Source organism: Strix aluco, chromosome 9, assembly GCF_031877795.1.
Source record: "Strix aluco isolate bStrAlu1 chromosome 9, bStrAlu1.hap1, whole genome shotgun sequence".
NCBI lineage: Eukaryota > Metazoa > Chordata > Aves > Strigiformes > Strigidae > Strix > Strix aluco.
The window spans coordinates 4,155,663-4,179,155 of NC_133939.1; the positions used below are offsets into that span (position 1 = coordinate 4,155,663).

At 43.3% G+C, this 23,493-nt stretch overlaps 1 protein-coding gene across 5 annotated transcripts; it reads right to left on the reverse strand.

Annotated features, from left to right (window-relative positions):
• Nucleotides 1-63: 63 nt before the first annotated feature.
• On the reverse strand, nt 64-23,492 carry CEP63 (centrosomal protein 63). Of its 5 annotated transcripts, none has more exons than XM_074833463.1 (15): nt 23,344-23,492; nt 20,723-20,791; nt 18,893-19,073; nt 16,853-16,948; nt 14,477-14,602; nt 13,490-13,603; nt 10,829-11,062; nt 10,423-10,568; nt 9,474-9,608; nt 8,733-8,847; nt 6,689-6,886; nt 6,159-6,245; nt 3,962-4,167; nt 3,110-3,416; nt 64-600 (listed from the first exon to the last, which is right to left on the reverse strand). In XM_074833463.1, exons 2-15 carry the CDS (start codon nt 20,764-20,766, stop codon nt 442-444), a joined length of 2,148 nt encoding a protein of 715 aa, XP_074689564.1. In that variant the 5' UTR covers nt 20,767-20,791; nt 23,344-23,492; the 3' UTR covers nt 64-441. The 5 variants fall into 5 exon arrangements, with proteins under 5 accessions (XP_074689564.1, XP_074689566.1, XP_074689563.1 ...); XM_074833465.1 differs by having other exon boundaries at nt 23,330-23,451; XM_074833462.1 differs by having other exon boundaries at nt 20,723-20,858; nt 23,344-23,441.
• Between the last annotated feature and the right edge of the window lies 1 nt (nt 23,493).

Consider the following 23,493-nt stretch of genomic DNA (forward strand, 5'->3'; position numbering starts at 1 on the left):
ATGAGAAGGCAAGATAAGCCACAAGGTATTTACTCTGTATATTTGTATGAATAAGGAAAGAGGTGGTTTTCCATTCTGTTTTATTTCAATGCTTTTACATGTATAAAACACACTTAAAATACTTTACAATAAAATTAGTAAATGGTTTGCTCCTAAAAAACACCATAATGTCTTTGTGAGTGAGTGCACAAACACACGCCTCTGATGCAGCTTTCTGACCTACAGCAAGTTGACTAAAGTGTTTGTGGTGTAATAACCTCCATCAGATCAAACATGTCAGAGAGGAGTTTCCTTTCCTCAATATCCATCCTGCTGATTCAGCTCAAAGTGGGAGATAACGGCCTCTCACTCGAGCGCCAATGGCAATTGGTTTATAGGTACCTCTCCAGTCACAGTTTGGAACCACACAAGTAAACCAGCATTCAAATTCCATAACGAACATTACTCCTGGTGTCCAAATTGTCTCACTATCTTTTCACTCTCTTTTTTCAGTTCCTCAATGTGAGCATTTAGGCACTCCAGGATGTGCTGGGATCTCAGTTCCTCCTCTTCCAGGTATCTCGCAGCTATCGATCCAACTGAAGCTGTAGGTAAGGGACACTGAAGGGAAACAAAGGGATATCAGGTAATTTTTTTCATTCTGAGTTTTGGCCAGAAACACTACAGATCGACAAACCATGCAACTAAATATGCTTCTAAAAGGCTCTTGTGTCATTTCCATCTTATTGGGCAGACTAAGCACTCAGGTCTTACGCTTGTATCATAGGTAAATGTCCCTCCCAACTGTCTCCAACCAACAGTGAAAGCCTCCCAAGCCTTTGCCAAAACCACAGGGAGTAAAATCAGTACCTCAGCACATATAACTTTTCCAGTCCAGTAGCTCCCCTCTGTAAAGAGCTGAGGGGCTAGGGCTGAACAGAAATAAGCTCTCCGTGTGCCTACGTAACTGTTGCACTTCACACATAGAACACTGACCCCAGAGGTATCAATAGGAATTGACAGTTTACTTAGGGGAACTGGAGTTTCACTTCAATTACCAGCCCCTCAACTTAAAATAACGAGAGGGAATGACACGGCACATGCAATCACAGCATAACTCCAGAGAAGGTCACTACAAAATACCAGGGGTTTTGTCCTGGGTGTGCTAGTGCAGCCTCATACTTAAGGTCTACATCTTGCTCCTTGTCTTCATAACAATCTCAGTGAGCAGTGTCATCTCAGCATAGGGGTTCCAGGGAAAGGAAAGAACTGGCAGACTGGACCAGCACTGGGGATATCTCTGCTTTCTTTTATATACCTCCTCTTCTTCCCTGAAATAATGGGTTCCTGGTACAACCCCAGAGGGGAAGTACAGACCAAACTCCCATCACAGCTCACTGAACACCACTTCAGTTCAGCTACCAAGGGTCAATAAACCAGCCCAAATACTTTTCTTTACAGTCAAGAACTATTCCTGCTACTCACATCACTTACCCACAAGTTCTTAACTACAAAAATAATGTTGTAAACTAGGCTTAATTTATGACTTAATGAAGAGAAGCTTCCTGCACAAGGGCTGGCAGATGAATTATAAACTTACTAAGGGCCTGCCTTCCATTACAGAAAACTTGTCTCAGTGTCTTGGCAAGAGAACACAACTGGTTATTTCCAAATCCTGAAGTCTCATGGTTTTCTGGTCTTTTATCAACAGCCAGGAACAAAGGGAAGCAGAAAAAAAGACTGCAGATAACAAGCAAATCTCTCACACCCCACTATTGCCTACTGATGAGAATTCTCCTCTCTTAAAGGAACTGATTTAATGACACTGGAGCCTGACCATGAGCAAGGAGTCACAGTCAACACCAGGGGAAATACTCGCATTTCCTTAGAAACCTTATTTCTACCTCTCAGAACAAAAAGCAGCACATTCTCTTCTACTAGGCGTCAAGCTCTAGAGCTTCTCAGACCCCAAAGTGCAACTGTTCGCACTTCAATTCCAATCCTGCATCCTGAAGAGTTTCCCTTTAGAATATTACAGTTCCCTGAGCTCCCAACATTTGTTTCCTGGACATGTCCACAAGCTACTCCAGTCTTGAAACAATCAAGACCTATTCTTGGTAATAAACCTAGTCAAGACCTACAAACCTGACAAGCATCGGCTTATCTGTGCATCTGCCTTAGAGACTCTTCTCTGGGCTCTCCACAAAGCAAAAATAGCTGTTGTCACTGTTAACAACACACAACCAGAGGGAAAAAATACTCCGAAGGCTGCTAGGGGCAACATGTCTGGAGCAAGGACCAGAAATCAGGATTCTCCCCTCCCTGCACTACTTACAGCCCTGTCTGACCCAGGGTATAACAGCTGTGTCCCCCTCTTCCATTCCCCTCCCTGCTCAAGTCAGTCTACAGCCTGGTCATTACAGTGGGTACTGGGAGAGATGGTCTTAAACACCAAAGGAAGAAGCGACTGAGTCCAAGTTTCCTGTATCCTGGGCAAGTGCTTCAGGAACTGAGCTGAGGTAGAAGGACAGAGAAGGTGCCAACACTGTTCCCTACTAAAGAAGTATGATCAGCATCTGGGAAAAATAACAGCCTCCCCTTGTGCAGTGAAGCACCAATTTCAGGCCTTCCCAAGTGGCTTTAAGTTCTGACTACTACGGATCCATTCAGAGGGGTCAAACTCAGCCTGTGCATTACAGTGAAGGTAGATGTGCAGCACCAGCTTTCAGATCCACCCAGAGACTGTACGTTGAAATACTCAGCGCTCTACATCCACTCTGAGCCTCTACTACAGACCCAAGCCAGAAGCTGAAGCAGAATTCTGAAGTGACATAAGCAGGTCATGGTACACACTGATGTACAGCACCAGTATAGAGAACCACCAGCTTCCGGAATTAGCTTAGCAATTATACCAAACATAAAGCTCTTTCCCAGAGTTCTGAAGAATAACCACATGGCTCCCATTGTCCAAGTATTAACCATCCAGCAGTGTTTTTTCCTCCCTGTTTAACATTTGATACACACCATGCAGCCAGATCATACATTCAAAAATCTGGCTCCTTTTGTCACATGAGAACACAGCTATACCCTCAGCTGGTGAATAGCAACCAGCTTCTATACCACTGCTTACCAAAGGCACAGATTCCCTCTGATGATCTGAGACGGACTGCTTAGATGCTTCATCTGCAAAATCTTTGCTTCCATCCAGCGCATGGAGCAAAGGATCCGCTCCCAGCCAGGTCCCCAAAGCAAGTGACTCCATGGAGTTATTCTTGCTGGTCTGGGTGGGTATCTCACCCGTCTCGGGGGTCACAGTTCCTATTTCGGCAGCCCCGCATCTCCGGGGCTCCCCTTGATGATGCTGAACAGTCCAGTCAGCCCTGTGATGTATTCTCTCTGCTTGTTCACCATGTTTGTGCTGTGCTTCCCGAGTTGTCCTGGAAGGCAGGTTTGAACACACAACTGTTTGAGAGTTTGCCTCTTGGCAGCTGAACTTTAGCGACAACTTGAGCAGAGATAACAATTAACATACAGGTTACTAACAGCCCTGGCAATCCAAACTGGCTCATCTCTGTAAGACTTCCAGATGCACATCTAGTCTCTAGGGAATTCTCTTCTGCCATTGTAGATACCAAAAACTACAGTCTGCACATCCCAGCACTGCACAGCCACCTGGGCCAAATCTAATCCCTTCACCGAAAAGAACACGTACTGCTTCTCAATCAAAGAAAAAAGCAAAGGCAGTCAAAAGACAGTCAAATACTAGCTGGCTTTGCAGAAAGCAAACCAGCTGGGACTAAAAACTATTGCACTACTTAAAGCATAAAGACAGATTCCAAAACAGTCCTTGTGTTCTCCCATACATACTATGTGCTGGAGACAGATACTACACATAAAGCACATCATTAAAAACCCACACATCCCCACGCCTTCTGTTCTTCATAATAAGGAAGCAGCATCCTTGGGGTCACACAACACTCACCTGTACTGCACATCCCTGGCCTCAGGCTCTTCATCTTGCATCTGCTGAGCGCTGCCCTCAGGCTCGCCCTGGCAGACCTGTCCAGTGAGCTCCAGTTTTGCTCTGGCCTCTGCTAGATCCTTCCGCAATTGCTGGTTCTCAGATTTTAATTTATCTAGTTCAAGAGCATAGTCTTCACTGAGTTCTCTTAGGGTACCATCTTTTTCCTAACAGACAGAGAAGGGCTGAAGTCAAAAATTCTGATTCGCAAGACACCATAGTCAAATCCAGAGCAAAGGCGAGCAAGCGTTTCCTCAAGGCGTATCCCTCTAATCTCAATTTTGACTGGCAAAATTTTCAAGGCTTTTATAAGTGTCTGCATCCAGACAAGCTGTGCTCATCTGCCTAGGAAAAGAAGTCTCTCTCACCACTGGATGCTTCTGAAAACAGGGAAATACAGACCAAGAATAGTTGAGATGGATCTGCCTCCGGCCTTGGGATAATGAGAAGGACTGCATGACCTCGAGCTCTCCTCCAGCTGTATATTTTAGGATTCCCTCACTTCACTAGGATGCAAGCCTCTCAGCCAAAGCTGGGAACACTCAGGTGGCACCCCCATAAACTGTCTCAGTCTAAGCAATTCTCCAGGTACGAGAGTAGCAGGATCTGCCAGATACTTCCTATGGGTGTGAAGAGACACATACCCCAGTGGTTTGCTGTTGATGAGAAGTAACCACTCTCTGAGAATCTACCTTCCCTGTGATCTACCAGCAAAGCTGCTTGTAAGAACACTTCTAGATCCCCTCATTCAAATTAGCAAAGGCCTATGGCAGTAATTACAAAAGGCTGTGCATACGCCTCCCCACCTGGGATGACCCATAGCCCTTCAGAAACTTTCACTGGTAAAAGCTAATTTTTTTTTTTTCTTTTTGAAACTCTGAACAACTTGCTTCTCCCTATCTTTTCCTTACTAGCCTAGGTGGATATAATTTCCATTGTTTCTACTCCTGTGACATTCTCACTTTCTTTTTGCCAATTCCATTAAATTTAGATGCTTAATTCCTTCTCATCACTGCTGTATCCAAGGACTTTCCAAATGTGCATGAGAACCACCTGGCCAAGACATGAAGCTCCTGTGCCATGGGGCTGTGGGGCTTTTTTTTTTTTTTAAAAAAAAAAAAAAAAGGTTTTTTAAAAAAAAAAAAAGGTTTATTGCTTTGCACTTTGCTATCAAGTTTTTGGTAAGCCAAGCCAGCAAAAGCCCACCAGGCACTTCAAGCAGAAAGTAATGGGCCTTAGGTCATTTCAGTCTCAAACCAGCCCTCCAGAAAGCTTTGGTTTTTCTCCATCTCACCAGTCATGAGCTTCTGTTCAACACTTTCCCAAGAACTTGGCACATTTGACAATCACCCCAAACTTATAATAAGAGCAGAGTATTTCCTTCCCACAGATCTGACAGGATAAAAGCTCTGATGATATATTCCCATTAGGTTTTCAGCTGTCTGAATCCAGTCCTTGCTCCCCGTGAGGCATCTAGTCCGGTTTATGCGAGACAGAACTTGCAAACTAGCCATTTCTTCCTTCACACAGGCACTAAAACAAACCATCTTCAAGGTATTATTCCTGCCAAGACAGTACCTCTTCCACAGAGGTTCCCCTTCTCTCTCCCCTCTGGATGAGGTGGCCTCAGCTGGCCTCAAGAGTGCCAGACCAGCAGGAGCCCACCACAGTGCCCCTGCCCGGCGCGTGGCCCCACGGCATCCAGCCAATATTCCCAGGCTGCCTGTGGAGTGCAAGGGACAGCTCCGCCGAGTGGCTCCTCACCAGGAGGGCAACATGCTCCCACCCCAGAAAGTGCAAGGACCAGAGCAGTTACAGCTCTGAGACAGATCAAAAGGACATCACGGATTTAGAATCAGAGGTTTGAGGTAAACCAGCATAAAAATGGAAATGTAACAAAATGTACTAAAAAACATGGGCCAGACCCTATGGAGAAGGAACCGAGATGACGGTTCCTGCAGTTCTCATTACTCTCCGACTGAACAAGATGCTCAGTATTTCTGCACCTTATTTCCTCACAAATTGCCCCTTTTGCTTGGGTTTTCAGTTCACAGAACTCTACCAAGCATTTGGAGAGGCCTGGGCAAAGACTAGTACTGTTCCCAGGCAGGGGACACACGATGCTAGCCCCTTCCCTCCTCTGGTCCCTAACACATACCTCTAGCATACCACATTTCATTTTTTCCAGCATCTCTGAGAGATAACGATTTTCCAGCCTCAAGGTTTCCAGCTGGACCAGAATTACCTGAGGAGACAAAGGCAAACAACAAGCTCAGATAAAAAGAACACAACACATGTCCACAACACCCTACAAGCATTTTCCACCCTCAATTCAAGCACGAGTACAAAGCAGGTTTTGGGCCATTAGTTCTGCAGGGACCCTACAGAGAAGACCATACAAATAACCATGCACATTTATTTACTTTTCAAAGATGTCATCATCCAGGCCTAGTTAGCATGAGTGATCTCAAAGAATTCTGTGGGACTGTCAGTTACTGGTTTGAAAGGAAGCAGCAAGACAGATTCAGTGAACACCATAAATGAGAAGATTTCATCAGAAGGGTCTCAAAGTCTTTGTTCAAAGGCTGAAGAGAGAAGGAAACTATTAACATCGCTAAAAACTAGGACGGTATTCCAAGCCTTCAGATCCCTTAAAGAGACAGCGTAAGAGTCTTTTGCCTTTTTTACCCTGTGCTCCACTGCTTTCCTCTCTGCTCTTTCAATCTCTGTTCTCAGCTGTTGTTCTAGGTCTGATGTGGAGCCACTTGCAGATGCAATTGTGATGTCCCGCTGCTGTAACTCTTGTGTCAACCTGGAGATTTCCCTTTTCATCACTTCTAGCTCACTGCTGTGAGTTTGTTCAGCTTGAGAGAGCTGCTCTTTCAGCTGGAAGAAGATATGCACACACCACCCACGAGCTTTTAAAAGATGTTTCAGCAAAAAAGCAAAAGTATTGTACATGGTAATGTGAAATTTAAATACTGGAAAACAAAAAGCTCTATGTAACAAGCCCTCTGTGCATGCTTGTCCTTCTTGATTGAAAACCACCTCATCCCAAACCTTTTCCACGCCATAAACTGCCAACTGGAACATGCTGTGGAGTACTCGAGAAAACCCCAAAATGGATCAAATCACAGTCTCTTTAGCTCACCGTTCTAGCTCCGTGGCCAACAACAGATACCCAAAGGTTTACCATCACCGGGCAAGCACAGTAACACTTTCATAATATAACCTTGCAATTTGCCACTCCGCCTTCCTGAGGCAGAGATGGTATCTTTAAATAGCTCTAGCCAGGCTTTTCTTCCATGAATTTGTCCTAAGTCTTTTGAATTGATATTAGCTTGTAGCAACTAAAGCTACCCATGGCAAACTTCCACAAGCTGGCTATGCACAGGGTAAAAATATACCTCTTTGTTTTCGTAACTCCATTTGATGACCATTGGTCCCTGCATTATGAGAGAATAATCATTCCCTATTTACTTTCTACACGACAGGCATGATTTTATTTTTAGTACGTTCAATCTCATTTATCTCTTTTCCAGTTTAGTAAGTCCTACCCCATTCAGCTGCTCCTTGTATAAAAAACACTCCATCCTTTCGGTTATCTTTTTCCACACCTTATTTTATTCAACCCTTTTTGAGATCGCAGACCTGCACCGCATATAACATTCTGGTAGGCACACCTATATTTATTCAGTGACATAACAGAACAACAACATAGCATAATTTCTTCCCTAGTATTCCATTCCATTAGCCAGAAATATTAACCACCCAAACCTCCAGGATTTTTCTGAGAATTATAAGCATTTTAGAAAATTGAACCAGATGATCTCTGCCTAGCCATGTAAATATTATACATATGGTGATTTATCTCCATGTCACCTCAACGCCTCCCAAGTATATAAAATAGAAACAACCATAATAAATCTCTCTTTCCTCCCCAGCAGCCTGTAGGAGATTCATTTATTGTGTGGCTGTTTAAATGCGTAACCAAGCACACATCTCTGGCAAGATCTGCATCTCTGTACATTCAGAATAAAGGATGAAAGATTTACACAGAAGTGAGGTTTTTCACTCAAGTCCAATAAGGTTTCTGCTTTAACCAGGCTCCAGTGAAAGCTCTCACACTAACTGATCTAGACCATTATTAAAAGTCAAGCCTTTTTCGGGGGCTTGCCTCCCTTGGGTGCACAGAGCACTAGGGCGAGGTCCTCGTGGCAGGTGAGCTGCTCCATTTCTTCCAGCCCCTGAGTTCACGTCTAGGTATCAAGCCTGAAACAAGCTCCCTTATTCGCATACAGCCTAGAACACATCTGAAGCCCTGTCTCAAGTGTGACAGGGCATATTACAGCAAAACCCATTCTTCCCTGCTCTTCATCCTGTTGAGAGCCTGTATTAGGCTTAAACTCGGGATTCCAGGCCTTAATTTCTTTGCATATTTGCCCCTCCAGCACTAATTCAAGTATGTGCACACTGTAGAGAAGGGCTAGGCCTAAGAGATGCTCACAAAGGAAGCCACACAGCCACGTACAGAAACCTGCAAACCTACCCTCTCAACTGCTCCTTTATCAGATCTGCTCCTTCCCCTCAGCATATCACTGCCTCCACACCACTCCTGGACTCTGGTCCCATTTGGAGCTTTGCTAACCGTGCACTGCTGAGGCACGACACACACGGGAACAGCTGACTCCACAAGTGCCCTTCCCACTCTCCAGGAACAAAGCAACATTACCTTTTTAATCTCTGCCTTTGACTCAGTATGGTGTTCTTCCATTGACTGCAGCTCTTTGATATTCTCATCCAGCTCTTCACTCAGCTGTACACACCTTGCATTTGAAGACACCAGGCTGGGTGCCAAATGTAAAACTACAGATTAGAATACCCCAAGGAGGACATGGTCAAAGAAACTTTGATCTTCCAAGCAGTCTCCTATGTCTGTCATAACAGAAACTGGACTCTTAACCGAGAAGTTCCTTACCAATCCTTGGCTTCGTTTACCAAAATCATCTCAAAAGAGATCAGGAAGCTGATACAACAGATAATAACTGTTTCTTGTTTGTTTCTTCACCATACTAAGATTACAAACTTCCCATGCAAACACTAGTCTGAAAACCACAAACTCAGAGGGGAAGACTTGTTTATAATTCTTATTTCACAGGAAGGTCTAGATCTGGTTCTTACCAGCTGACTAACAAAGACTCCTTAACCTATTATGAATGAAGGTGCTAAGCCTAAGCAAGCTAAAACACTGAAAACACCCACAGTGTGCAGTGAAAAACAGCCAACCAACAAGCAAAACAGTCTCACTATTAAACTGCAAAATGAATAGCATTTGATTTCTTTAGCCCTTTGATATTTAAAATAAGCCTACAAAAATCAGTGGGACTGGTTAACTTGATGAATACAATATATTAGGTATTATATTATTATCCAAGTTTCATTGCACATCCAGGGGAAGCAAGAAGTCAGCTACCTGTTCTCAAGATGAGTCACCTCTGACTGTAAGTGCTGTTCCTTCTTCTGGGCAACATCCAGCTGCAGTAGTATATGCTCCAGCTCCAGTCCCGGAGAAGACAACTGTTTCTCTTGCAAGCGGTCCTCCAAGGCCCTAAGGAGAAACATGAACTTTAATCTCGGCACAGAAAAGTCATGTCTGAGTTCACTAATACAGAGAACGTAACCACCGTTTTTTCTTAGAATTCTCCGAAAACTACACAAAACCCAACAGTAGGTGACACCTGTGTGCTCTGTGAATAAGCAAACGTACCAGCTGGATGACAGCCCCCTGTCTGAGTTCAGGCTGATTAAAAAAGACTACATCCTATTTTGACGTTGGCCTCCCTGACCCACAGAGTCTCCCTGCTATTAGCAGACATGCAGCTTGTAAGAAACAGCGTGGCTGTTAGGTTAACATACACCAAAACCTTTTGACACGGCCATTAGAACTCTATAGTTTTTGCACGTTCCCAGTGCAGAAGGGGAAAGCCAAGATGACTTTGTCACATACGTATTCACCTTACCAAGACCTTAATCTGACATCATTAAATCGGTGAGAACTTTCACCTACGTTAACAAGCACGTTACCAAATCTTGAAAGGCCTCCAGCACTTGACTGAAAATGCCTGGAGGGGAGGGGGGGGGGGAAACAACTCAAAAGCCCTGTGCTGCCACCAAAACCCTAGCTGAGTAGAAAGCTGATTCCTTCCACGCTCTCCACTGAGTACCAGTTGATTTCAAAAGCAATGCAATTTGGCAAATACTGCAAGAAAGCACAGCACTTGTGAGAAACTACGGTGTACCATTCTAAATATCAACCAATACAGGTCCAGATGCATGAAAATGCTTCTACCGCCCTCAGTGGGAGAACCTGGAATATAGATCCGGATTGAAGAGCATAAGTACCAGTGAGGCACAGATGCTACCTGATGAGGAGCTCTTTTGTACGAAGAGTTTCAGTCACCCTGGCCAGCTCTTTCTGTAACCGTTCCTGGTGCAGCTTGGAGCTGTCAATGAAATCTTCCTGAGACTGCAAGGTGGCTCTAAGTTCCATCTTCTCATCCTGTAGCACCTGCACAGGAGGGAGTGGGAATGACTGTTGCAAGATGGACCAAATCAGTTTGCTGTAACATGACAAGAGGTTGATCAGATTTTTAAGGAACCGTTGGAAATACTGCAGAGCACCACATGGGTACAAAACCAGCTTTGAGGCCAATCAGGAACTTTACAAAGGCTCTAGAAGGAGACAGGAGCTCTGGAATGAAAAGCCTTCCTGCTACTTCTCACAGGCACTGCTTTGTACTCAGTTTTCCTAACAGTTCCTCCACCGACCTCTAACATTTTCTTGGATTGCCTTAATTCTTCTTGAACTCTTTGCTGATCTTCCAGAATCATCTGATTGTTTTCAGTCAGGTCGTCCACCCTCATGTTAAGCCTCTCCACCTCCATCTCGTTGGCACAGATAGCATCATTGGCCCTCTCCAGCTTGCTGGTTAAGTGCTGGATTTCCGATCGGCTGGCCAGTTCCACTGACTCCAGAATCTGCTTCCGACTGGCAAGCTGAGTCTGCTAAGAGCAATTGGTTTGCATTAAAGCTGAATTATAGAAAACACAGTGTGTCAAAACTACATTCAAAATCACTACTGATTTCTTTGTGTAACAAGCCACATTCTCAAAGTAAGCAACGCTACCTTTCAGGTAATTAGGGAAAGTATTGTTCCAGGGTTACATGATGGGTAAAACTTCTGAAGGCAAACAGAATAAAATAAAATGAGGGGGCCCTCTGATTTCAAAAGGGGTTCAAAGAGAATTCGTGAAAAGCAGATCTCAAATCACTCAAGTTGTCTGAGTATGAACTGTCTAAGAACAAAGCTGCCTACTATTTTTTGCTCATTAACCTAAGGCTAGACCAGCAGAACCAGCAGCATGTAAGAAGGTTTGTGAATACCATACACAAGCTAAAGATTACCCAATCATTAATTCCACACCAGGATAGAAAGCAGTACTTAGTGCACAATACAAAAAACCCACAACCATCAAACAGATCAAAAACCGAACGGGTGTTAACAGTCAATTATGTTTTGCTTTATGCAGTAAATATCTGGTTCCAACAGCTTGTGAGAATGCTCACTTTGAATGTTTCATTGTTTTAATGGCAGACAAAAAAGTTATAAGAACATATGACTAGCAAACAATATATGCTCTATTATTTGTAGGCACAATAGTTTATTTCACAGCATTTCTTTCCACCTAGTTAGCTGGTGAAATTTAACAAGCCAGCTCCCATATAAGCTTCTAAGAATATTTGCTTCATATATTCCCTTTTTGTATAGTACCTTACAATTTTTAAGGGCTGAAACAAAATATTTGAGTAGTCTTTTACTCCCAGTTTCTAAGAGTAGCAATTCCTGCCAGCTTTGGAATCACCACATGCCTTGATTTATTGCCTGACACATAATGCCTCATAACTGAGAAAACTATAGGAACTGTGCATTTGGAAGACTATGGTATAATTTTGATTACAGTCTTTTCGTTATTTGAATAGTCATGACAGAAAATGTAATCGGGGGGGCAAGAGTTTAAAGTACAGCCTTTCTCCACCCATGAAACTGGAGTACCAGACTACCTGAATATTTATTTCTGCATTAAGAAAACATTTAACCTATCTCTTCTTTCCAGCCACCGAACATGCAGGACAGCAATGAATTCCAAGTTTCACCTGTTGACTTTAAAGGCTGCAGGTGTTATAGGAAGGTGCTCATCACTGGGTAAGAATGCCAAGCTTCCCTAAGCTGCACTGAAAGATATGAGGGGAAACCAGCTGGAAGAAGAGAAAGGGGAAGTACTCCATGGTCACAGATCTCATCTTGACCTTGTGTCAGAAAAACATCCAAGCGTACAAAATGCATAGAAACATCCAAGGCAAAAATTTAGCACTTTCATGCTGGGCTTTTCAAAGAAATTGAGGATTCAGGCAGCCTGTTCACAGTATCTATGCACCTAAGTCATTTACACTGCTTAAGAAAAATCTCCCCAAATTCCTGTTTTTCTGCTGCACAGTAAGAAGAGTTCCTCTGCACTCCAGAATACCAGCCTGCACTCCAAGGACACATCTGTTCTCAGACAATTGAGCTATCAATGATACAAAGACAGCAGAGCAGCAAGACCTTCTGCTCAACGACTCTCTCTGCATTTGTAGATCTACTAGTGTCAGCCTCTCACACAGCCCCTGTCAGAGCCAGCTTCAATCCTGTCATCACAAACTTCCTCCTTGCAGGAGCTTCCACTCAAGAGCAACTCAGGAGCCCATTAAGTGTAAAGCCCCCAGCAAGAGCTTCTTATCAGTGTCTGCTGTGATTGTGTCAGTGTGACTTCACAGCTGTGCTCTAGGTCAATTCATCTTGCTCTGCTGCAGCACCACTAACTCACTGAACGATTAGCTTTTCAGGAACAGCAGCCCCACTACTTCTTGCCTTTAAGAGACTGTAAAAAAAAAAAAAAAAAGGGGGGGGGGGGGTTGTGCTAAAAAACTGCTGTTACTTCAGTACTTTGCAGAAGTATCTGTCGCAGGGGAAGACTGTTCTCCAACATCATCCTCTGAGCTGGACCCACAAGGTACATATTTAGCTACTGGCAGGTACACAGCTTTGAACTAGACGACATGATGTAACAGCTATTTTAAAGTGTCATATGCTGTGGTCTCTGCCTCCTAGGGAAAGCTTCATCCTACTATCTTCTCTCGTAATCGGAGAGGTGGCAGGGAGAGCTGCGCAAGGTCTATCCAGCCTCTGTTGACAGACTCCAGATCTTTTCTCCACACAGCACTCATACAAGTAAACCTTATTCCACCAGGACATTAAAAGTCATTTCAATGGCAACCTAAACTGGATTCAAGCCTGAGAGATTTCATTAGTCTCTCCCTCTTCCCCCCTCCCTCCCCTCCCACCTGCTGCCACAAACAAAACAAAAACTTTCAGCACATATTAATTGTACCTGAATGAGCTCAGACTGCTCAGCCAAAGCCTTCCTCTGTGCTTCCAGCGATGCCACCTGCTGCTGGTAAAGCAAGCGCTGCTTCTCCCAGTCAAGTGATTTTTGACGAAACTCCTGCAAGGACAGCAGGGGTGGCTGGGAGCAGTATGTCCATGACAATAAGGCCCCCTCCTAGTTCATATCCATGTTTGCTTTCTCTCTCCACCATACCCTCATGCACCTTCCCCCACAGCAGGGAAACCATTAGCCCGTCATTTGATGCACCAACTCAGCAGTATAAAACCCCTCACATACTGTGCTTGCTGTATTTCTTTCCCTCCTGAGTTAAAACGTCAGTGTCAATTATTGCTGTTTACAAATGTTAAGTGCTAACAGATTCATGGCTAGTTTCATGGATTTGCTGTCAGAGGTTTAACAATTCAGACTGGCTTTAGCTTCCAAAACACACTGCTATTGAAATCACTAAGATGACAAGTATGAACTACAGAATTTTAATGCTAATCTCTGCTCCAGAAATTGGACACTACATCAGTCAGATGTGTTTGTTAGCCACATCTTCAGGGTACAGTAGAAGAAAATTGAGTGCGGTTGAGCTCAGCATAGCAGAAAGATTAAACGATGAGACAGGGTTGAGAACGTCTGACGTGTAGCTCCCTCCTCCTCAACGAAGTGAGATGACAACTTCACCACACTGAATTCATTCCATTCACATAATTAATTACTCTTCCAGCACCTTCTTCCTTTTATTTAGCCTAAGAATAAGAACAGCGGCATAGCTTCTCCTGTGCACTCAAGAGGCCCCAACGCAGGAAACTACTTTTATTACACAAGCAGCTGAGAAGAGCTACACCTGGAGACTAGAAGGAGGGTACTTTTTAAGCAGGATTCATAGTCCACTCCCTACTAGACTATGCAGTCACCAGTGAAGCCCAGAAAGTCAGTTAATATATACAAACTCTGGTTAGCACTTGCTTTTCCACTACATACCTCCAGTTTCCTGGTCAGACGGCTCATTTCAAACTGGTCCTCCCCTTGTCTCTTGTTGGCTTCTCCTCTAGCTTCTCTTAGTTGTTTCTTCTGCAGCTTCTCATAGCTCCTCCTCAGCCTGGACAACTGCAAGGAATACAGTGAAAGAGACAACTTTGTTCAAGGCCCCAAGGCAAGAATTAAACAGCACTTTGAAAAAAAAGGCACACAAAATGGCTTCACACAAACAATTCCCCTAATCAAGACCACACAGCTTGCAAGCAAAGACTTCTATTTGTATAATGAGCCTATTATATGAACAGGATTGCAAAATATGCCAAGTTGTATATGAGTAGCAAGATGCCACTGAAGTCATGACATCAGCAGCTCTAATTAGACCTCTGTCTTACCACTATTAAATCATGACTAAAATATTGATAAGATGGAGGTTTACATGTAGCTGTTAATGCAGCCAGAGCATGGTACCTCTCTCTACAGGTGGCTCCCAGCCACAGTAATAGCAGGCAGTACCTGTGGTTGATCTCCTCACACAGAGGGGCACATCACACCACAGCTGGGGTGGCAGGTAGTTCTACACAGAGGCAGAATTTTTTATGTGATTAAAATACACTTGTGAAGCTCAGGTGGGAACTGGAACTCTTCCGCTTAGTGGGAGAAGGAAGATTTGAGAATTGCCATTATACATAATATCAACACTACTTCATCTGTCATTTTCTGCTTAGATACACTATGTATTTCACAATGAGTGGAGAATGCCAACAGAAAATATCACTCCTACGCCTACTGCTAGAATGCTAAAGCCGTATCAGAAGCAGGAATGAGGAAAAAACTCTTGACATTTAAATGACCCTCTGTGCAAATAATCACTTGGAGCTTGCACGGAATTTTCCATCTGATGAGCTCCCCCCAACTCAACTATTAAATAAAAAGTTTCAAGTCACATGAATCTGAGAAATCATCATTCCTGTTTTACTGATGGAGAAAGTTAAGCCCATGGATGAAGAGAAGGACTGTGAGAAGAAAAAACATCTGAATCAAGACCTCGTGCACTGGTCACAAAAGGTTCTCCAGAGTCCTGCGTCCAGGCATGTTCAATGGGAATGGACAGACATACAGGCTTAGAGTTAATATACGAGCATCTTTTGCCAAACACATCAGAAGATAGCACAAGTTTATTCTTTCAACAATCTCAGTGAGTTGGACACTGTACCTGTAATTTTACTGGTAACGGTGGTAAACCAAGACAGAAAGAATTTCCCCAAACAGTACTAAGAACAGATGACTGAGAAGTACTGGAGCTTAAGATCATCTACATTAATATTGTGTGGGTAAAATACCAACACATTGCGATTTTGGCCACAACACACACGCTGTATTTTAGCCTTAGCAATTTAGGCAGATCTGCCAATGCACCTCCGCTTTGCTTTGCAGCTTATCCACAATTCCAGTGGGAACATCTAGTGAATGAAGACTGTTAGTCATACTGAACAGTAAGGTGTTCTAAATGAGGACAGATGCCTTCTGTCGTCAAAGCAGAGACTACTAAATTAATTTAACTTACGGCTTACAGCGAGCATGAACTAGGCCCAATCCTACAGAGAAAACAGGTCAATGCTCTACTGGCTGTTCATGCCACTTAACTCCTGCTCCTGACAAGCAAGTGGAGGCAGGCAAGGAGTTAAGGCATAAACACGGAACGCTGTTATATCACCTGCAGGACATTCCACACGTACCACCTTGCGGTGAATAAGAAGCTTTTTGAGATGAAAGCTCTGAAATTATTTTTGAAAAATATTTTCTAAGTATATTTAGTTTTTATTAAGTGTATTAAGACTAATATGCCTTGAGAGAATAAAATCCTTACCAACAAACTCAGAGTCAATGGAGCCAAAAAGAAGATGAGCCTACATACCATTCTCATTTCTTGATTTCATACAATCCAGGCCAGTTACACCACCACCCTTTTTTTAATTTCATGACATGCTGAAAGAGCAAACTGCTGCTGCCTGTACCCATGGCAACTTCATAATAAGCACTACTGTGACTAGAATGGGCGAACCCAGGACATTTTTTGCAGTAAACTTCTGCAGATGTCTAACACATGAAAACTGCAACAATACATCTACTCCACATTTCTACTTCAGCAGTTTTCAGTGCGTCACCAAGTTCCTCCGAAGTGCAAAAAACAGGCCTAATGAAGCATAAAAATATTACTTTGTCTACACTCAATGCTCTTTTCTGTAAGAACACGAACATTAAAAGAATGGGAAGTTTTAAAACCATGGTATTTAAACAAATCAATGACGCAAAGTATTTCACTATCACATCATATATCAACTGGGAACTAAAAACCAATCTTCTCTTTTTGCAACTCACCTCCTCTTGAAATTTCTTCAGCTGTTGTTCATATTCTCTAACCATGTCCTGTTTGGCTTTTTCCATGTCTTCTACCTGGTGACGCAACATGCCAACCTGAATGAAGAATTAAAAGGCAAATAAATAAAACAATAGAAGTGGACTCTATTGTCAGTAGATACTAGGATTAGTTTTCATTTCATAAATAAACATTATAGTAGGAGCGGGAAATTACTATTAAAAGACCCTAATTCTATTAACAACTGCACATTATTTCAATGTGGTCACTCACTATGAACCAGATTAAGTCTATGCCTAAATCTTTGGTAAGCTGAGGCCAGAACTGTTTCTGTTCTGGCCTCTTGGTTTGAGCCACTTTCTGGCTTTCAAGTTTGGGGATGAAGATGACAGTTTGGGCTTGTGTCAAAAGGCTATTTCTGTCTGCTCTTTTTAACAAATTCTTCATAAACATGCATAATGATTTCAAGCCATCTACCAAGAGAAAAGATGGCCATGTCATTATCTTACCATGCTCAGGTGAAGCAAAGATTCCAAATAGCACATGGAGGTGAGCGGGATAAAGAAAGAAACGGGGCTTTGAAACTCATGGGGAAGACTTCCCTTACATTGATTCAACTGCTCCTGTGACTCATTTTGGGGTTTGTGGGGTTTTTTTCCCCCCCATCTTTTTCCTATCCACAACCCAGAGTGACCACCTTTCTAACTGCAGGTTCAAAGGACAACAAGCCAACAAATTAAAAGAAATCACCACAGAAAATTCATATGAGTAAATCAAAAGCATGGGTATACTCCAGTAGCAACTTTAATCACAGTTTACAGTTCAGTTTTGAAATCAATGTTCGGTTTTGGTGGTAAATATTTCACAAAAGTGTCTTGCAAAAACACAACTGATAATAACAATGATAACCTATATGATAAAAATCACTGTTCTTGCAAATGAAAATCCTATGGCATGACTCCAGATTTAGTAATTCTGTAAAAAAAACATTAATTCCAAAACTTGCCATGCGGACCAGTAGAAACACCTGACCATATTAACAAGAACCTACAGAGTTCTTAACCCACTGTCACTGCAACCTGTCACATTTCTCTCTATTTTACTAGATTCCACATCAAATTACTAAAAGCTACAGCAATACTTGGGTAATTTTGAGGATGTAGTATACTTGTACAGGCACCCAAAAAAACCAATTGCTTGTGCAGTTATCTGCTGGCTTTCGACCCAAGAAATCAAAGCAACTTCATCAGAGAGCTGCCAAAACACAATTTGTAGCGATGAGTCTGCCGAAAGATAGGACACAGCAGCTATAAATATGAAGACAAATTTTAAACACTTTCAGAAAATGTCAATGTGGCTAGATCTTAAGATATAGCTACCCAGACTCCTGCTGGTTTCCTCTGATCAGTTCATTTGCACAAGTTTATGGTCCACATCCTATGCAAAAACTTCACTTGCTGATACTTCTCCACTGATACAGTGATTTTTTGCACTTTCCCCAGGCCTTTAATTAAAGGCTACAAAACCTGAGCTGCATAAAATAGCCCCTGGGGAATCTCCCAGCAATATCCTGGTGTAGTTTACACTACCAAATGTTTTTTCTACCAATGACTGCAGGTTGCTGGGCTGTCAGTTACTGTTGTATCCAGATTCAGCATCTCTGGGTTCCCTCCAGGAACTCTGACAGCTCAATCTGTGGACTTCCACCAACCCTTAGGGAGTTGATCACTTGACCCTGGTTGAATTATGAATCGGACACCTTGTTCCAACAGGCTCCTTTGTAAATACTATTCCTGACTTCCAACTATGAGACAGGCTCCAGTTTTTCTTAGCACAGTTATTTGCTAAAGTTAACCTCTTATTCTAGCTTAGCATTTAAATATTTTAAAAAAATAAATCAACCAGAACTGATGAAACAATACCCAAAACACACGTCCATGCAAAGTCAAACTCTGAAATTCAGGTTCAGTCTTTATATTGTACTGTAACATGTAAAACACACAGGTTGACACCAATCAGAAAACAGTATGAACCCGAGGTACCTCCTTATATTTTTCCTGCAGAGCAGCCCTGGCAGAGGAAAGTTCCTGCTCTCGAACACTCAGGCAAGCTTCCAAAGCCTGTGTTTGTCCTTCCCATTCAGACTTCTTGTGAGCCACCATAATGTCAATCTGCTTCATCAGTTCCTGCAGCTCAGCCTCACAGGAAGTCAAGAACCCACCGCTGGAAGGGAAAGAGCTTGAAGTTACAAAGCAGACACCACCCAACACAGGTCCAGTGTCCCCCACCAACAAAGTCAGCAGAACAAGCTGACTTGCACCAAAGGACCAACTTGGCATATGCAGTGCTTTGAACTCTATGCAAATTAGCTTGCAGAGAAATAGACTTAATATTTACGTGTTCAGCCCATTCTCTAATGCAGAATCTCACAAGTCGTATGTTTGTATCACTGGGCAGAGACCTAAATTTGGCAATGACCAGCAAAGAATACTTGCAAAATCCCAGCAAGAACAAATGACTTTCAATGTCTGTGTGTATACAGAGAACAGTCCCAACCACCTATAAACACTTATCCCTTTGTCTCAGTACTATACATTATCTAAGTAAACCAGAGCACGCTTTATCCATATTTTGTATTTATCTTAATGGCTCTCCAGTCAGAGGCATTTTATACCAAGTTTCAGTCACCAGAGAAATCTCACAGCCAAGCTATCAGCTCCTGAAAACCGAAGTTTATCACAAATGCAGACAAACCCCCAAGTAGAGGGGGCTGGATGACAACATGATAATGAAGAATAAAACATTCGCAATCCATTGGGGAGAGCATGCTCCCTAGCGACGCCGCAATTTCTAATTTGGTGCAGTAATTATTGAAGCCAATTCAACTAAGTCCTCTAAAACTTCCCAAGCTGCTAAGCCAGGGACAATATTAAAGCTTGCAAGACACAGCCCTAGAGGGCGGCGAACTCCACGATGATCTTTACCCTTTTAATTTGCCTGTCAAACAGGAAGCACTGAAAAGAAATGGAAATCAATAGGTTAAGGGATTGAAATTTCTCTGTTCCCCCAGGACATATGCACACTTCACAACTTGGCAGTTTTTCTATAGGGAAAGAAATACTTCCTAAAGGAGCCAAAATCAGTTAAATCTGAAGTTCACCCTGTCCTGTGAGTTAACCAAAAAATTAGCAGCTATTACACAGAGAAAGAACATTTCCTTCACAGCATCTGCTAATATAAAGCTAAGTCTAAACTTGATTTCTGCAACCAGTTCTCTGTAGAAGATACAGTATCAGGAAATTTGAGTCACATTCTCAAAGATGACTATGAAAATGGCATCAGTGACTTTTGCTTCACACTTGTTTAACACATAAAACATTTTTTTGCATTATTGGCACTACAGTCTCTCTCAGGGATCCAAAAGTCTAGATACTAAGACAAAGCATTAAGGATTCTTCAGAGACGAATGGGACTCGGCAGTTTCAATACAGGCAGGAAATAATCAGATGTTTTCATTAAAAACAGATAACAAAGTCATGTCTCATTAACCTTGCAAGGCTGTTACAAATAAAGTATTTATTCACACCTTTAATTACTATTGCTCCTGATGTTAGACAACAAAAAAAAAAAAAGATGTAAGGTTTTCAGGAAGATTTAAAACTAAATTTTTGCACAGTATCTCACCCAGTGGCTTTGCTTCTGCACCAGCTGAAGGCCACTGCACATTGTATTTGTCCACCAGCAGGCAAACTCCAAAGCCCTTATTTAAGCAACAGAAGCTTCATCTGATACCAGAGGATTTGAGTCTGAATAAGAGGGAAATTAATACTTAAATGATTTTGAATGATGGGTATATACTGTTGCATACATACCTCCCCTGCCCATTTCTCTGCATTCCTTCCAGCAAAGCCTCCATTGCCAAATCCTGGTGGCTTCAGCAGCTAGGAAAGTACACAAAAGCAGCAGTCACTCATGGCAATGTATGAACAAGGCTACTTCTCCATCCAACTGCAGAACAAGCAGAAGTCCACAGAGGAAAGAAGTTAAAAAAATTACAATTAGCACACAATTACAGGTGAGGAAAACAATGGTCACCTTCATGAACTTACAAGCCAAATATCTGCCGAATAGAGGAAAACAGATTTTTCTACAAAAAAAAAAAAAAAAAAAGACCCAGTGCAACCATTCAGTGCTATCAAATTGCAGTGATATAATCATGTGAGCTAATAAATGGAATAACTCAAACAGCAGCAGTGAAAGAGAATCTGAACTTCAGCAAACAGGCAAACTCAACACGCTGGGAGCGGCAGATCTCGCATCTCCTGGGTGCACCAAACTGCGGAGGATCAGCGACACACGGGGACTTCCAAAGGGGCCAGCCCACGATCCACCTCTGACAAGGACATTTGTCACTTCAGAGGAAAACTATAAGCACCTTGTAGCAAGTAGCAGTAAGAATCCATCCAAAAATTAGATCTCTCACAAGTCTCTATTACAGACTAGGTTAAAGAGACCACACAGTTTACAAATGCATTCAGGACACGTTGCTAGTTCATACAGTTGTAAGAATTTTAAGATGGGACTAACTCTTCAAAAATTCCTCTGGTGCCTTAAGCTATGGAAATAAGTTGCACAGGTTTACAGTAGCAGTACACTGTGTTAGTTAAAAATTACATCCTTTTAAGTCATGAGCACAGGTATGTATGTGTGCATACACACAGAAGTTTCACGTATTTGTGAAGCAACAAAGGTTTACATTAAAGGCAAAATGGGGAATTAAAAAAAAAAAAAGTTACCATGGAACACCCAAAAGCTAGAATTTATTTCAGTGGCTCCTCCATGAAACTGTGGCTCTCTAACAGAAAAATGGTTAAACTCATCCTGAGGATACAAAACTACACTTCAGCTTCACTCTGTGGAGGTATTCACACAATCTTCTGTTTCCAAAACATCTATGCACTTTCTCAAGTATTTAGAGATGGATCCTCCCAACACCATTCCTCAAAGGTTAATATGGCATTATTAAGCAATCAACAAAAGTGGGAGTAGGTCACAGAGACTCTCAGAAATGCAAACTCAGATTTGCTCTTTCACTTTCATCAGAGCTTCTATGCTGCTCCTACAGCATTTTAAAACACCATCCAGAGATTAAAGCCTGTCCCTGGAGTTAAGCTGTATTTTAAACCACACACATACATATTTCACCAAGGGAAAAAAAAAATCCTATCCCTATTCTGATACGGTGTTTTGTCTCTCTTTGGTCCTGTCTGTGCTTAGCAAAATTCAATCAGCATGCAGAACACCTTTGTTGTACTGCTGATGGCAGAGCTGCTGAGGAGAGCAGACAAGCAGATCCCCAGAGCTGCTGACAGAACTCCAAGAGACTTCTCCAAGTGGCAACAGAGGCCATTAGCCTGTAGCAGCTCTTCTGTTTCATCCTAATCACACCTACACAGAATCGATTTTCAGTGGGTAGCAGAGAGATTTCATTGTCCACCACAGAGAACGTCTGCTAAAATTCAGAAAGAGAATCCGGAGCGCAATCCAGGCCCTTTATCAGCAGCTCCTTTCGTGAGAGGTTGGGATCAGTTCAGCACTGACAGCACTGCAGCCCCGAGGAGCCAGGCAGCAGCCACTCTTGCCTCTGTCAGGCTTTAAGCAGGGCCCCCAAGGTAAGACGGCTGGATCTGCCAGCTCTGCGTACTTGCCAGCTTACCCACCTTTGGGGAAAGAGCCATGAAATCAGAAACCTCTAGCCAGTTTTATACTACAACAGGTTTGTTGGCTTCCTATTATATTTTGACCCCTCAAGCTTGCAAGTGGCGATGTGCAAGTTAAGAGGCGACTGCATAGCAAGACCCACACGGATACCAGAAGAGGAAACAATCTCTCATTAACTACAGCTGAAGCAACAAGAGCTGGCCTGTCGCTTCTGAAATGGAAGAAAAAAATGAAGTATTTGCGAAAAAGATAAAACATTTAAAAATCAACAAGATTTAGCATCCCAACTCATGAAATGTAGCAGTAGAGTCAAGGGGAGAAAATGTGACAATACGCAGGATTTAAGAATACTGCCCATGAGAAAAGATTAGGATTATTTGGCATTTAAAAAACCCAGTAGGGTGCAATTTTAAAGTGTCGCTGGAAGTAAGGTGCCAACGAACAGGAAAGCCCGACCCGCGTTGCAGCAAGCACTCTCCAAAAGTGCCGGTAAGGACGGGCTGGGCTCGCCAGCCGCTGGCAACGCCACCGCCGGCTGCTGTAAGGCCGGGCAGGAGCCCGGGGGCAACCACCCCGCCGCAGCCCCTTCGCCGGGGCAAGAAGCCACCTGGGCCAGCGTCCCCTCCGCAGAGCCACCGGAACACGCGCCCTCCTCCTGCCGGGCTTTAACTCCTCCCCGGCACCGACCGACGCTCAGGGTGTTCCCACACATCCCCTCCTCCCCAGCCCCGCTCCCCGGGGATAAGGCCCCGACCCACCCGCCGGGGCCGACCTGCGCTCCGGGCTCCCCGCGCCGGCCCGGCCGCTGCTCTGACCCCGCCGCGGGGGGCGACGGGCGGCGACCGTTACTGACGGCGGGTGGCCGAGCCGAGCTTGGCTAAGCTTGGCTTGGCTTCCCCCCCGCCCGACCGTCCATCGTCCC

Coding starts and splice junctions, on each gene's coding strand:
- CEP63 (XM_074833463.1), bottom strand. CDS start 20,766: ATGGAGGCTTTGCTGGAAGGAATGCAGAGAAATGGGCAGGGGAG. Junction 9,609..10,422: donor ACAAAAGAGCTCCTCATCAG/GTAGCATCTGTG, acceptor GTTTCTCCTTAG/GGCCTTGGAGGACCGCTTGC. Junction 601..3,109: donor AGAGGGAATCTGTGCCTTTG/GTAAGCAGTGGT, acceptor GTTTCCCTTCAG/TGTCCCTTACCTACAGCTTC.